General features: G+C 43.7%; 1 protein-coding gene across 1 annotated transcript in view; it reads left to right on the top strand.

Annotated features, from left to right (window-relative positions):
- Positions 1-16,681, top strand: part of LOC309342309 (cholesterol 24-hydroxylase-like) — a 31,128-nt gene that overhangs the window by 12,112 nt on the left and 2,335 nt on the right. Inside the window, exons 5-13 of the mRNA XM_081862838.1 lie at positions 2,000-2,086; positions 4,088-4,226; positions 6,151-6,261; positions 8,601-8,757; positions 9,903-9,965; positions 11,133-11,205; positions 11,605-11,689; positions 12,559-12,669; positions 15,178-15,266. Coding sequence (XP_081718964.1) covers positions 2,000-2,086; positions 4,088-4,226; positions 6,151-6,261; positions 8,601-8,757; positions 9,903-9,965; positions 11,133-11,205; positions 11,605-11,689; positions 12,559-12,669; positions 15,178-15,266 — 915 coding nt within the window. The remainder of the gene's footprint in view (positions 1-1,999; positions 2,087-4,087; positions 4,227-6,150; positions 6,262-8,600; positions 8,758-9,902; positions 9,966-11,132; positions 11,206-11,604; positions 11,690-12,558; positions 12,670-15,177; positions 15,267-16,681) is intronic.

Here is a 16,681-nt window from a genome sequence, read left to right as displayed (position 1 = left end):
ACAGCTGCCCTGGATACAAAATTGACCTGCGCCTCCATGGACAGCTGTGAGTCCAAAATGACTCCCAGGCTGTGCACCTGGTCCTTCAGGGGCACAATTACCCCATTCAGGACCAGGTAGTCCTCCACACATAACTAGCTGTTTTTCTTTTTTCTTTTTTACGATGCCTCTCCTGGCTTAGAAGCCATGATTTTCTGTTGCTACAGTCCAAACTTTTCCATATAGGAAAGCCTTGAAAGGTAAACTCTGTATTTCACAAGTGAAGTTTAAATTCCATTTCAGGGTTCCATATTCACTGAATGATCCCCTGGACAGATACAAACACATTCATCCTAGATAGCTGTGGAGCATACAGTGCTAGGACCAGCATGCTGTCATCTGGCAGTGCAGACTGAAAAGAAGACTCTGGGTTCACAAGCTCACAAGTTTGGAAGTGCTATTCATGTAGTAGACATGTGCACCCTGAAGAATGCCTATAGCCTTTTACCTAGTTAGCCGTGGAAGTCTTCCTGAATACTCCACGCAATCCATAGCATAAGCAAGAAGTGGTTCAGAACAGAAATGGTTTATTAGGTACGCCAGTAAATCCACAATGTGGCTCAAAGGTTAACAGCCGGCAAATATTTATGCTCCAGTTTAAGGGTGGATACATAAACTTTCCCCCACCTGCCTGGCTTCTGGTAACCTGTGATTCCAGAGAGGTGACTTTTGCAGCTGGGTAAAAAGTGAGTGGAGAATCCACTGCCTCTTTCCTCCCCTGTAGACGGTGACTTTTAAAGATGTTCCATGGAGACTGTTTGCAGACCTAGCTGCCCACTGTGCATAAGACCAGCCTCAATTTGTGACCCACTAAATTATATGTAGCCCAAGTGCTTTCTATGGGGGTCTGCCAGAGCCTTGATAAATTCCCTGTTCTTTTTGACTGCCTGGAGGCTGCATAAAGTAAGGATGTCTGGCACCTTGCATGTCACAATCAGTGGTTGGGTGGGACGCATTTGGTTGCAGCCTTTCTCAAACTTGGGTCCCCAGATGTTGTTTGACTACAACCCCCATCATCCCTAGCTACCAGGACCAGTGGCCAGGGATGATGGGAGTTGTAGTACAACATCATCTGGGGACTCAAGATTGAGAAAGGCTGGGTAGGTCACAATTTGTGCATGCCTGGCAGAGATGTGGACAGACTTGGACTTACAGTGGTACCTCGGTTTTCAGGCGTCTCTGTTGCCAAACGTTTCGGTTTTCGAACGCCGAAAACTCAGAAGTAAATGTTTCCGTTTTCAAACACGCTTCGGACGTCAAACAGCTTCCGCTGTGTGTATCTGTTGTTTTTCATAGTTTCCTCTATTGAATTGGCAGACCGCCCTTTGCACCTTGGTTTTTGAACATTTCGGAAGTCAAACGGTCTTCCGGAACCGATTACCTTTGAAAACCGAGGTTCCACTGTACTGTATTTTGGATCCCTGTCTGGAGAACCATGAGGTTAGGAGGAATATTTAGCAATGAAAACTTAGTGGGTAGCATTTATTTAAAATGCCAAATTGTACCATATTAAGAAAAGGCAGACATGAGAAAATTAAAGAGGGGGAATTGATAAAATAATAGTTTCGGTTCACACATCTAAGACTCAGTTCTGGTAATCCTTCAAAAAAAGGTTTGAAATATTGGAAACATGCTGTTAGAATCATGCCCCCCCCCTTCTTCCTTCACGCATGCCAATCTCTTCCTTTTTCTGGTTTCTTCTAACCACTGTTTACCACGACTTCTGAATCAGGCAAACAATGACCAGAATTCCAAAGCCTGGTTTTGCAAAACCAGCTTCAAACGCATTAGTGTGTATTTTGTCAAGTTCCAACATCATGGCAAACAAAGGTGGAAAACAAAAAATGAAGAAAGAACTCCACGGAAGTCTGTGGCACATTCCTGATTCTCCACATGAGATTAGAATATGACATCTGAACTAGTCCATGCAGGGTGTAATGTTTTTCTTCATTTCCCACAGATTTCTAGGGAATGGCTTAGTAAGTGACCTCGACCATGCCCGCTGGTACAAACAGCGGAGAATTATGGATGTGGCTTTCAGTCGAAGGTAAGGCAGAGAACATAGGCAGCTGCCTGATGCTATGACCAGTGGTCCATCTTGCTCAGCATTCATCTACAGTGGCTTGCCGCAGTTCTCCAGTGCTTCAGATAGGAGTCGTTCCCACCCTCCCAAGAGGAACCAGAGACTGAATTTGGGGCCTTCTTCATCTACTTTGTGCACAGAAGGTCCTGGATTCAGTCTCTCCAGGTAGGGCTGGAAAATACTCCCTTGGGACTCAGCTACACAGCTGCAAAACACAGCTGTTCTAAATGTGTTGTGAAGTGCAATATACAAATGTGACGCTAGATGGCGAAAGTGAGCTATGCCAAATTCAATGTATTTTTCAAAACGTTTTTAGAAATCACATTTTCACAGCGTTTTTTTATATGTGTGTAGATTCCAGCACTGAGAGTCACTGCCATTCGGTGTAGACAGTGCTGAGCTATATGGACCAGAGGTATGACTGGATAAAATAGCTTCATATGTTCCTGTGGATTTTATAAAATAAATTCTTAATTAGAGGTGCAAGAAACTGCTCTGAAGGATTATTATGCATGATCTTATATCTCATTCATATAAGAAATTCAGGTTAGGGACAACCTCCCAGCACAAAAAAATTGGATTGTTGTTGGTGATGGTGGTGTGTTGGGAAAGTCCTCGATCTCTCATTCTGGCAAGCAACAGCCACTGCCTTAATTGTAGCTCTGCGAACACTCTCCAAAGCTGCACAACTTTTAGACTTGTGAATTGATCTGCATATTCATCAGCTTTCCTTTTTTTTAAAAAAAATCAAACTGTTTTATGAACAAATATAGCAAATTTAAATCCTATTTCAGAGCAGCTTTCCTCTATTTGCTGTGAGTGTGTGTGTGTGTGTATCCATTGAAGAAAAAAATGAGTTTAGTCCATGAAAGGCTAGACATATTGTGCTGTGCAGTTTCCAACCTCACACTCCATCAGTGAAATAAATTGGCAGAAAAAGAGAACCTCACCATGTAATAATTCCATGGGATGCCATTCTGCATGGTGAGTGGGAGGTGTAGCCTTAGCAAACCATCGCCAAAGCCAGCAGGTTCCTTTGCATTGATATTAGTGCATGGATAGCCAACACACCTGGACATTGGAAGGCTGCCCACCCCTCAAGTCTAATTGCACCAGGGTCACCACTGTGGGATAACTCTTCCTTCCTCATCTGCAGTTGGCTTCAAAAACCTGGAATTGTTGCTTCAAGCCTACCGTATTTTTCGCTCTATAGGATGCACCAGATGATAGGATGCACCTAGTTTGGGGGGGAGGAAATAAGGGGGGGGGGAATTCTGAATCCCAGAAGCCAGAACAGCAAGAGGGATCTGGCTTCTGGGATAGCCTTTTGCTGTTCTGGCTTCTGGGATAGCCGCTGGGATAGGTGGTTTAGCTTTGCACGAATCCTCTGCAGGGCACGGGGAGCCTTTGTCGTATGCTGAAGAAATATGCATTGACCCTGGCCTTTGAAACTTGAGATGTATATTTTAGGACTCACAATTATTATTGTGATTGTAGTTTGTTTTTGACTGTTTTTAATGGATGCTCAATTGTTGTGACCTGCCCTGGGACCTTCAGGTGAAGGGTGGATAAGTAGTAGTAGTAGTAGTAATGTCAGAACACGCCTGGGCAGGCAAACGCTCTCTCTGGATGTCTTCCTGATGAAGCGCAGCCCGGGACGTTCATAAATCTTCAGTCCTGGTGCGCACCAGTGACACATATCTGGAGATATGTGCACACTCAATCTGCAGAGTATAGCAGAAACGATGTGGAGCTTAGGTGTGTGCATTCCAAGTAATTTATTAAGCAATATATACAGGACAAAGCAATCATGGTGTCCCCTCACATCTTCTCCAAGAGACAGAAAAGTAAAGTACAAAAGTACAATACAGCGGAAGAGATAAGACTGACTTCCGTTGTCACACTTTCCAATAATAATAATAATAATAATAATAATAATAATAATAATAATAATAAATTGGACAGTTACCTCACTCGCTTGATGGGAACCTTCAACGACCAAGCTGACAAGCTTATGGAGCAGCTGGAGGGAAAAGCTGATGGCAAAACTGAAGTTGATATGCTGAGTCTGCTGAGTCGAGTGACCCTGGACATCATTGCAAAGGTACATGCTAGATTAATTTCCTGTTCTTGGACTCCAGCTCCCATCATTCCTGATTTTGGTCTGCTGGCTGGGGCAGATGGGAGTTGGAGTCCAACAACATTGACCAGGCCACAAATTCCCCATTCCCTGTTTTAAATGTTATGCCTGCTGAGTTCAGCTCCACCTCAGAGAATTCCTCTTTATTTCCCATTTTTCTTTTTATTGTTAAAGTACAGATCATGACAATATATTATCAGGTTTTGTCAAATTAAAGTATAATACTAACATCATACAGATTATTAAACCATTTGTAAATAAAAGAACTTAAATTAATTACCATAATTACAAAAAACCAACAACAGACTAGTTCATGGTTCTTTTAATTTATTTTATTAATTCAAAATGTCTTACGTGCTCTTCATTGTAACAATCCCAGAACAAAGTACATAAGGAGTTTTAAAATATAACGCACAAAACAAAACACAAAAATACACAATTGCCACATCCACACCGTACATTTTAAAAGTCTACTTTAAAAGTCATGGCTTCCCCCAAAGAATCTTGGGAACTGTAATTTATTATGGATTCTAGGAATTCCAACTACTCTCAGGACTCTCTTGACAAAGGAAGCCGCTACTGTTAAAGCAGTATAACAGTGTCTTAATTGAATTGCATGTGCAGTAACTGTAGTAATTTGAAGGCATTTCCTTTCAGGAGACATTGGGATAGGAGTTTGGAGAATGGTGTGAGGGAGTGGAAAGTGGCTACCTGAGACGGCTCCTCCAGCAGAAAACTAGTGTTTGTTGCAACTGCTACTTAATAAAACAACCATGCTAACTATGGTCTCAAGTTATTGAACCCAAAGATATTTGTGGACGTGGCCAATCTTAACAAACAGTAAAACAATAGTTAAACAAACTTGCTCCGGCCTGAAAGCTTGATAAACACCTGAACAAACAAGCATAGTTGGCACTGAAAACTAATCAAGGTTGGCACCAGCTGCACTGCAAAGAGGAGGGAGTTCCCTAACTGGGGTGCCACCACCGAGAAGGGTTGCTGCATAACATGTTACAGACATCTGCGGCACCGCTTTGTAAGCCCCGAAACAGGAACGGAATCATTTCCGTTGGGCGGGATAATAATAATAATAATAATAATAATAATAATAATAATAATAATAATAATGATGATGTCATGTAAGTGGCAGCACCCCCAGAGTCACAAGGGTGACTATAAGGCACTCCCACTGCACCAACCACTCCTGTGCATTAACATGTCAATAGAAGGGTTTCTACAGCAGCTCCTTCCCAGACCCTCAGACTTTTGACCAACCTGGGCTGCATCAATAGGAGTATAGCATCTAGATCAAGGGAAGTAATAGTGCCACTGTATTCTGCTCTGGTCAGACCTCACCTGGAGTACTGTGTCCAGTTCTGGGCACCACAGTTCAAGAAGGACACTGACAAACTGGAACGTGTCCAGAGGAGGGCAACCAAAATGGTCAAAGGCCTGGAAATGATGCCTTATGAGGAATGGCTAAGGGAGCTGGGCATGTTTAGCCTGGAGTAGAGGAGGTTAAGGGGTGATATGATAGCCATGTTCAAATATATAAAAGGATGTCACATAGAGGAGGGAGAAAGGCTGTTTTCTGCTGCTCCAGAGAAGCGAACACGGAGCAATGGTTCCAAACTACAAGAAAGAAGATTCCACCTAAACATTAGGAAGAACTTCCTGACAGTAAGAGCTGTTCGACAGTGGAATTTGCTGCCAAGGAGTGTGGTGGAGTCTCCTTCTTTGGAGGTCTTTAAGCAGAGGCTTGACGACCATATGTCAGGAGTACTCTGATGGTGTTTCCTGCTTGGCAGGGGGTTGGACTCGATGGCCCTTGTGGTCTCTTCCAACTCTATGATTCTATGAACCTTCTCATTTTTCTGAATGTTATCAGGTGGCTTTTGGCTTAGAACTGAACACTGTCTATGATGACCAGACGCCTTTTCCACGTGCCATATACATGGCCCTACAAGGACTATCCAAATCCCGCATTCCTTTTTTCGAGGTGAGTGCAGACATTTATTTATTTCCGTGTGAACTTGCCCTATGCAAAGATTTTGCTTGTAAAGCTTATTCAGGAGGGTCTCCAAAATCCTAGAATTACACCTAGAATGTTTGTAACTGGGACTGTCTTGTGTTCAGAGAGCAGGGATGAGAATTTGGATTCAGACTATTCGTTGCCCGGGGAAGGAATTTTAAAGACTGGAGAGTAGGATGCTTGGTGGGTGATAATGTGATATTGAGCTCTCCTGTTGAGAGACTGGGCCAAGGGGCAGGGGGCTTTGCAAGCCTGTATATTCAGTGCAGCACCCCTTGTGAGGAGAGAGATACTTTCTGTTCTTCATCAGGCAAGGACACTTCCACCTGCCTTACCTCAACTAGCCTCTCCCAGACTTTGACTTTGAGAACAGCAGCTGGGAGGAGAGGAGTTCAGGGATATTTTTAAAAAATGGTTTTACAAGTTGTGCTTCTTTGTTTCTCAGTTTGATCCCTTTACATGGTTTTGTGGCATTTTATGCATTGTGATTTGCTGTTACTTCTGTTGATTATAGATTGCTAATTCTTTATTGTGGTCGAACTGTTTGATTATTATCTGCTGGTGTTTAATTTTACTGTTTACTATTAGATTCAGATGGATTGTTGAATGTTGCTTTGTTTGATGTAAGTTGTTTATTTTAAAGTTATTATGACTTTTATATTGGATCAGATGGTTACTATTAATGTCTGATGTTTTATTATGCTTTTATGTCTTGGAAGCCACAAAGAGTGGCTTGGGCAACCCAGCTAGATGGGCGGGGTATAAATGAAATATTGTTGTTTTTGTTGGAGCGACAAGGATGTGGTGTGGCAGTGGTCCACAAATATTCTGTCATTCTCACCAGGAGGCCAGCGCTTCTGGCAATTGGATGTGAGGTTTGTATTTGGCAGAGGTCAGCAACCTTATCTGAGGATGGGCCGGTCAACGCTACGTCCGTCGGAGGATGGGCCGGAGCGTGTGCGCATGCGCACTCTTCCGAATCAGAGGAGCACCTGTGCACATGTGCACACTATTTCCGGCACTCCTCCTACCCACATGTGCAGTGGAAATAGGGTGTGCGCATGCACGCTTCTCCGTCCCGCACGCGTGCGCACACACTATTTCCAGCGCACATCTGGGTCAGAGGAGTGCCCATGCACATGTGCACAGGCCCCATCGACCCGGATGTCGGTCCCCGCACTGCACCATGCCAGTAAGAGCAGGTGGGGGGGCAGCAGGGGTCACCATGGGCCGGTTAGACAAGCCCTGTGGGCCGCTACCGGCCCACAGGCCTTAGGTTGCTGACCCCTGGTATTTGGTGTTGGGAGGCAGAGACAGAATAGGGATCTTGCTGGTATACAATCCACCCCACAGCCCAACCATCTCCCTGACTGAGATGGCAAACACATTCACTGGTGCAGTATTGCAGATTCCAAGGACATTAGTTCTGGGGCTCTGCGCATTCTGTGCAGCCATTTCGCTGCAGTCAGAATCAGAGGAGCCTGGAATGTATAGAAATAGTGTATAGAAATTTGTGGACAGCTGGACAATCCCCAGCCTCTAATGTAGGGTTATGCATATTCTTGCTAACTAGCATGAGAAGGGTTTAAGTCCACAGAGCTGTATTGCTGATAGGCAGTGTTCAGACCATACAAATACTGTTGGTAGAGAGGACTCTGTGTGATGTCATTTCCTCTCCTCTCCTGGAGAGGACGGAGCATATATTACTTCCTGCCGCCCCCCCCCCCTCCACCATCATTGGATGCAGACATGTCTCTGCCTGCTGCAGTTTAATATATATATATATATATATTCAATTTTTCAGAAATATTTTGACATAAATACAATCCAATATTTTCCAACAAATAGATGCTTATGAAGCTGGTTATACTGCTAAATATAGTTATTTTAGCTGCATAGCTGCCTTTGCTGTGAACCAATGCATGATTATAAAGCAAGTAAATCTTATTTTTAAACTTACTGTACAAATTGTTGCCTGATTCTTTCTTAAGTGGGGTAAGAAGGGGGAAGCCAGCTTGCTTAATAGGTTTTACATTCTGATTCCTATGCTTTTCATTTTGCCGCCAAGGATGGGATTCTGAAACTCTGTTTAACCCACACACGTGGGTGCCTGGAGGGATAAATTGCAATCAATATATATCCTCTCCTACCCAAAGGAGTCTGAGCGGTATACAAATTCCGGGCTTCTTTTCAGCCAAGCCAGTCCTCAAGGAAGCTTGCAAAGAGAAAAACCAGTTACCCCACTATTATTAAGCCAGCAAATACTGTATATAATGGGCAATTCAAACCTGTTGTCTGTTTTACAGTACATGCCATGGAACAGAAAAGAAGTGAAAAGTGTTCAGGAGAGCATAAGGCTGCTACGTCGTACTGGGAAGGAGTGTATTGAACAGAGGCGTAAGGACATGCAGGATGGAGAAGAGATCCCGTTGGATATTCTCACTCAGATACTGAAGGGCGCAGGTAGACTATGATCTTTTGGACTTACCACACATGAGTGTCTCCATGTGGATCCCACAAGTTCATCTTTAGCCGCACAAAGTGCTTTACAGCCCTTCGTTTCAGCCGAACATGCTAGCTGCAAAAACATCTTAATTAGTCACTATTACTACTACTACTGTGGGTTAAACCACAGAGCCTAGGACTTGCCGATCAGAAGGTCGGCGGTTCGAATCCCTGCGATGGGATGAGCTCCCGTTGCTCGGTCCCTGCTCCTGCCAACCTAGCAGTTCGAAAGCACGTCAAAGTGCAAGTAGATAAATAGGTACCCCTCTGGTGGGAAGGTAAACGGTGTTTCCATGCGCTGCTCTGGTTCGCCAGAAGTGGCTTAGTCCTGCTGGCCACATGACCCAGAAGCTGTACGCCGGCTCCCTCGGCCAATAAAGTGAGATGAGCGCCGCAACCCCAGAGTCGGCCACGACTGGACCTAATGGTCAGGGGTCCTTTTACCTTACTACTACAGTCATACCCCAGGGTAAATGTGCTTCAAGTTAAGTATTTTTGGGTTGCGCTCCAGGGCGACCCAGAAGTAACGGGGCGTGTTACATCTGTGTTTCGCCACGTGCGCATGCGCAGACAGCCAAAATGACGTCACGCGCATGCGCGAAAGAGGCGAAACACGACCCGCGCACGCGCAGGTTGTGTTCGCTTCAGGATGCGAATGGGACTCTGGAACAGATCCCGTTCGCATCCTGAGGTACCACTGTACTACTAGTAACTGAGTATGCAGCCTTCTTTGTAATTTCCCTTAGATGTTCCTAAGCAAAAGGGGGATATTTTTCTCTGTACTGCAGCTAGTAGTACAAGAAGCAATGATGTTTAATTCTAAAGAACCGAGATTAGTTGCTTGTTAGGGAAACCACCATAAACAGATAGCATCAAAATGTGTTACAGAAGGTGGTCATCTGGCTGCTTCATCCTACATTGATGGAAGTCCCCAAGTAGACTCATCAACAGCATAATGCAATAAGCTAACTTGGACTTAACTAGCTATGAAAAACCAGGTCCAATACCTTCCCGCCAACTTCTTGCTATTGTTAGAACAGTCCAGAATTTACACCTCTGTCCAGAAAGTTATGTCAGATTTTGCTCTTTGTTTTCCATTACAGCACAGGAAGAGGGCTGCAACGATGAACTGATGTTGGACAATTTTGTCACCTTCTTCATTGCAGGTTTGTAGTTCTGTTGTTCTTTAGATATAATTAAGAAGATCAGCCACCCAGAACAGACTTCTGGCATGTATAACCAACACAGATAAAAATAGTATTGAGATTAATATCCACACACAGATTTATTTTTTTTCTGGGGCTAACTGTACCAACTGGATTCATATATTGACATTAATAATAATAATAATAATAATAATAATAATACCTATTTCTATCCAGGGTCAGTAGCTGTTGTGCCTGACAAGTTTGTAAGAAGCAACTTTGAAACTTTGCATTGCTTCCAACCTTGGCGAACTGCATTCATGTATTGAGTGCTGCGCTGCTTTCAGATTCACCTCTCACTCAAGTTTAGCTTTTTACCAGAGGGACTGAAAGTCAGTTTTATTAGCTGGTGGAGGAAGCACATTGGAGATGTGCTGGTGCAGAGATGCTTACCTAACCTCCCAGCAGGTGAGTCGTTGCTGCTTACTGGGAGGGGTGAGGTGGCGACGAGGTCAGCAAGCTGCAAAAGCACCAGTGGAGCCAATATGGTCTCCTGCTGGTGGATTTGCACTGTGTCGCTCTGTCCAGTGCCTTGCCCCATCTCTTCCAGGTAAGCAGCAACAGTTCACCTGCCAGGAGGTCAGGTAAGCATCTTCACTCGACCACCCCTGAGCTGCTCACAGAGCAGCACGCTGAACTATCACTCGGATTCCACCAGGAGACACTGTTCCATCTCCAGAAATCAGCTTTTGGAAAAATAAAATATAATATATTTCCTAATCTCATATTTTGCTGCTTGTTTCTGTTGGAAATTAAGTTTCTGCCATTATGCATGAGCCACATTAATCAGGGCTTCTATCTTTTATCAGAAGACTAATTCCAACCTATAGTTTGATTCCTAACCACACTCTTGTCATGTTCTGTGGTGTAGAGGCAGTGTGGTGTAGTGGTTAAGAGCGGTGGACTCGTAATCTGGGGAACCGGGTTCGCGTCTCCTCTCCTCCACATGCAGCTGCTGAGTGACCTTGGGCTAGTCACACTTCTCTGAAGTCTCTCAGCTTCACTCACCTCACAGAGTGTTTGTTGTGGGGGAGGAAGGGAAAAGGAGATTGTTTTGCTTTGAGACTCCTTAGGGTAGTGATAAAGCAGGATATGAAATCCAAATTCTTCTTTTTCTTTATCCTGCAGGTCATGACACCACTACTACCCAGTTAAGTTTCACCATAATGGAGCTGTCACGAAACCCTGAGGTAGTTGCAAAGTAGGTGAACTGTCTGTCTCTCCACTTGTCCATGCTGGTAGTTTTAGGAAGTTGTGGCTTTTCACTTTTTAAAATATTTGAGACTTTCAAGGCCAGTTCACACAATTTTTCCATTCAGACTGCACGTGAACAAATGTAATGTGAGGAAACCGTGGATATAGAGTTGTGGATGTAGAGGTGAAGTACTTAATATCTACTAAAAATTTGAGGATCTTGACAATATTGGCAAATACCCAAGTTCAGGTGCATAAGATGTGTGGGTAAAGATATGGTTCTATGGCATGGCCATAAGGCGTTACATAGTCTATGTACGAATTTGTACAAGTGCCCCATGCAGGCCAGTGTTCTATTTTTCCGACTGCAAAGGAGCAGATGCCAATGAAATCTTCTGATTTGTAGACTTCAGGCTGAAGTGGATGACGTCATTGGTGTGAAGAGAGACATCGCCTATGAAGATCTTGGGAAGCTCCAGTACTTATCTCAGGTAAACTTGGAGAACAAATGCGATGAAAAATTGTATTTAAAAAAAGAAAAGGAAGAAAGAGCAAAGGCACAGGTAACCCAACGCTGCTCTCAACCCTTTTGGCTCAGCGGTCACTGATGAGATTAAGGACTCCTTCTGACGATCTGTTTATTCAGCATTTATCCAGATTTGTCTGAACAAAGCTTATGGGGCAGTTTGGTTTTTATTGAGCATTCGTTCCAATTTGTTTACTGGGTGGTTCTGTGCCAGTGAGCATTCAACCTGAATTGCTTGCAGGGTGTATACCTGTCTTCCTGTTAATCATTCATTCCAGACTTTCAATACATTTGTCTGTAACTTTCCAAACCAGAGGTGAGTTCCTGGTCAAAGGCAACAAGCCCACAGCTGGGCTGTCACATGGCCTCCCTAAGGAGGAGGAGCTTGAGGGTCAGTGCCCTGGAGGCTCTAAGTTGCACTGACCTCTCTCCATCCTCAGCCTCCCATCCCATCCGTTTCTCCTTTCCTGCCCTGGCAACTGGCAGCAGAAGGAGCAGGGCAGTGTCAGGAAGCCAGCCCGCCATGGCACCCACCACCTGAGAGGTGTCAGAGCTATGCTCCGGCTGAAAAAAAAAAACCTGGTTTGAAATGCAGATGAGCAACCCTGGCTGTGGTCGTGCAAAAGGCATTTCTTCCATTTCTCAAGAATTATAAGAGGGAAATATATTTGCTGAAAGCAGGTTTGAGCATGAGCTGGAGACAAAACTCAAAAGTGTTTGTTTTCCAGCTGAAAGCCCACCCTTCCTATCTCTCAAATCACCGTGGCTGTTAAGTAAAGAAGTCGCTTTACCAGCATTGTGGAATTGTGGCTCAAGCTGTTGTTATTATCCCAGGTTCTCAAGGAAGCCTTGCGCTTATACTCCCCAGTTCCCGTTGTTCCTCGCTGGACATTGAAGGAAACCGTCTTTGAAGGAGTCAGAATTCCAGCAAACACGACTCTGATGGTGAGTCTGTTGAATGGACTGCAGTGAGTGGTTCTCTCAAAAATATTGGCCTTCAGCACCAAACCTCCCAGATGACATGTCTGCGTTAGTTTTTGTTTAAGTAAATCTGGGGCAGCGTGATGTGCCATAGTTATATGGGAAGAACGCAAGGAAGCTGCAGACATCTAGTAGAAGCAGTCGCAAAACTTAGCATGCTCAGAATCTCAGCTTGAACTCCTCCCCCCCCCCTTTATGCCTAAAAAAAAAAAGCAATTTCTAAGCCCTTACGATGGCAAAGATATGCTTAAAACTATGTGGTCCAGTGGAAATCACAGAAACCAGAGCGGGTGGCTGAGGTGACTAAGAATTCCAGGCACCAGAAAGCAAGTTTAAGTCTAGGTGCTCTGTGTAGTCTTGTGCCCTTGCCCACATGCCTATAAATCCATAATTTTTTTCTGTTGGCATTCGTCTGTCTCGAGAGACAGTGGAGTGCGCCTCAAGGGGTGAAGCCAAACCACTGCGTTAGTAGCACCAAAGTGACCTCCCTGGGGCCAAAGCCTGGGCAGTGTGCATGGAGGTCCTGGGCTGCCCAGATAAGAAGACTCCCCTCTCAGCCTCACTGATGTGCTGCAAAGGATAGCAGAGAAATATGTTTAGCATCAGCTTAGCTGCAGGAGTTGCTGGAAGGAGGTGCACAAGAGAGACAGCGTGGTGTAGTGGTTAAGAGTGGTGGACTCGTAATCTGGTGAACTGGGTTCGATTCCCCGCTCCTCCACATGCAGTTGCTGGGTGACCTTGGGCCAGTCACACTTCTTTGAAGTCTCTCAGCCCCACTCACCTCACAGAGTGTTTGTTGTGGGGGAGGAAGGGAAAGGAGATTGTTAGCCGCTTTGAGACTCCTTAAAGGGAGTGAAAGGCGGGATATCAAATCCAATCTCTTCTTCTACAAGGCACCATCCAACCGCCTTAGGGATTCTACTCCAGATTTGTGTAGGGTTTAATCTTTAGCCTTTTCTTCTCCCTCAGATATCCCACAAGGCAGTGGAAGTTTAGGAGCAGAGTTTTCCTTCTCCTAGGTGGGCTACCTTCCCAGGTTGACAAGCCGCACCTGCTCCTAACTTCCCTCCACAGCAGAAATTATTATATGTGGAATCAAATCAAATGATTATACAGTGGTACCTCTGGTTAAGTACTTAATTCGTTCCGGAGGTCCGTTCTTAACCTGAAACTGTTCTTAACCTGAAGCACCACTTTAGCTAATGGGGCCTCCCGCTGCCGCCACACAGTTTCTGTTCTCATCCTGAAGCAAAGTTCTTAACCCGAGATACTATTTTCGGGTTAGCGGAGTCTGTAACCTGAAGCGCCTGTAACCTGAAGCGTATGTAACCCAAAATACCACTGTGATGTAGGTCGGCTACACCAGTAAGGTGAAACAATAACTGGCTGTATTTCTTAGTTTCTGTTATGAAGTTTTCACTCTAGCATCCGTCTCGGAACCATTCCTAAAAAATAAAAATATCAGGCCTTAAGCATCTACATTACAAATTTTATAAAGAAACACTTTTGCCTTTGGGCCGCTAGGTGGCAACCACATAAACATATCTTTATAATAATGAATTTGGTCTCAAATCCTCACTAAACCTTTCGTTCCGAAAAGTAATATAAAAACCCCCACTCATTTTCAATAAGCTTGTTCTCAAACAAGATGCTTTTCCTTGATTGGGTATAATATGTTGACTAATAAATTATGGCACGTCCCATATTCTAAAAACAACAACCCTATTCAGATAGAAGATGTGAGGATTCTTTCCCCCAGTAAACAGGTGTTGACATATCAGCTGAAATCCAAAGAACAAGGATCATTTCTATATCCACATTGTCAACATACGTTTTCAACAAAATTAAGAGTATATTTATCAGATTCATTCCTAATTCGTAACCTGCGATTTCTTTAATGTATTCCACCACTGCATTTTGGATTTTACGGTATTTTCAAAAAATATGTAAATGTTTTTACTTAATTAATTAATACACTGCCCCTCATCTGAAGATCACAGGGTGGTTTACAACATAAAAATACAAAATGAAAACACAAAATACATAAATAGTCTTGCATGTGGGTGCTTTAGTTTAGAGGTGCTCAGATGCCATTGGAGGATGAATGCAAGATCTAAGTAATTCTCTTTCAGATTCATAGATATCAGTGTTTTGTTTTATCTGCAAACATTTGCTTTCTGCTTTATCCAACACACACCTGTGACTGTTTCAGCCATATGTCAAACAGCCTAACAGCACCATGAGTTCAATTTTATATTAGGGATTGAATTAAATTTAAAAACATTTCCAGCTAATGCTGATATAAATGTAGTAGATGTGACTTCAGGGCATGTGGAGGAACGGCCAGGAAGTGATAACATCATTTCATTAAATGAGATTGTGATGTGCAGCTGCCTCTTGCTGTGAATGACAAATGTTTTTGCAGCTTGCTTTGCATTTACAAGTGCAAATGACTGTCTCCTCTCTTGCCAGTTTAATCAATATGTCATGGGACGCATGAAAAGGTTTTTCAAAGACCCGCTTATCTTCAATCCTGACCGGTTTAGCAAAGACCAAACAATGTAAGTTTCTGTTGCTGCATTTTTAGGGAAATTGTGCTAAACGTTCTTTGTTTGCTTTGGGCTGTATCCAAGAAATGCATCCTGTCAGTTCAAAGAATCTTACTTTTTTGCAGTGGGACTAGGTTTCCTGGATGCACAGAGGGAGAAGAAGCAGGGAAAGTTGGTTGGTACAATTAGAAATCCTTGTTTTGAGAGGGCACAGTATTTAATGCTATGCTGGATACAACTCTCTAATACAATGCATATTGTCTAGTCAATGTTAGAAACTTGGTAAATGTTGACATTTACTGGTAATTCTTAGGATTTTAGGAGACAAGCTGGAAAATGTAAAAACAAATTGTAACATGAAGCTCATTTGAATGGCCTGTATGGATAACATATTGGGAATACAAATGACTTTGGAACATGCAGTTGAAGTGGCCAGTTGGCATTAAATTTACTCCTAAATTGAAAGGTATCTTTTGACATTTCCTCCTGGATTTATTAATAGAGGATTACCAGCAAACATCAATATTCACACAATTCTGATGCTATGGTAACTTGGTTCCCAGAAGAAAAATTGACTGCTTTTTTACTTTAACGGTAGCTTGGTCTGCAGAAATTAACATGTGGAGCTTTTCACAACATAGAGTATTATCACTCGGTCTCTGTGTTAAGCTACTTTTAAGCACACAGGAACCCAAGACGCTCCTGGGCAAGACATATAATGTAGGAATACAAGTGAATAGTAAAGAAAACCTGCACAAGCGACGCTGACACAAAACCCTACACATACACTAAGTAGAATACAGTGGTACGTCGGGTTAAGAACTTAATTCGTTCTGGATGTCCGTTCTTAACCTGAAACTGTTCTTAACCTGAAGCACCACTTTAGCTAATGGGGCCTGCTGCTGCTGCCGCGCCGCCGCTGCGCGATTTCTGTTCTCATCCTGTAGCAAAGTTCTTAACCCGAGGTACTATTTCTGGGTTAGTGGAGTCTGTAACCTGAAGCATCTGTAACCTGAAGCGTATGTAGCCCGAGGTACCACTGTAGAAGCATTGCCACCCCACCTCACTCACCATCCCCCCTCCGCCTCTTTCCCCCTTTTCTTCCTAATGTAACACTAATGTGTCAACAAATGAAACTGATCTGTAGAAAGTGTAACTTGAAGAAAGAGACATTGCACATACTTTTGTAAACCAAGACATCTTTAATAAAAAATGTGTTAAAAAAGGGAAAAGGGGGGGGGGGCGAAGAAATGGAAAAAGGAAGCTATAAAAATGACTACAGTGGTACCTCGGGATCTGTTCTGGAGCCCTGTTCGCATCCTGAATAGAATGTAAGACGCGACGGCACGTTTGTGCGTGTGGCGTTTTGCCGCTTCTGCGCGTGACGTCATTTCGAGCGTCTGCGCATGTGCGAGTGGTGAAACCCA

This window comes from Podarcis erhardii, assembly GCF_964252035.2.
Source record: "Podarcis erhardii genome assembly, chromosome: 1".
NCBI classification, from domain to species: domain Eukaryota; kingdom Metazoa; phylum Chordata; class Lepidosauria; order Squamata; family Lacertidae; genus Podarcis; species Podarcis erhardii.
This window is presented reverse-complemented; position numbering and strand designations above follow the sequence as displayed.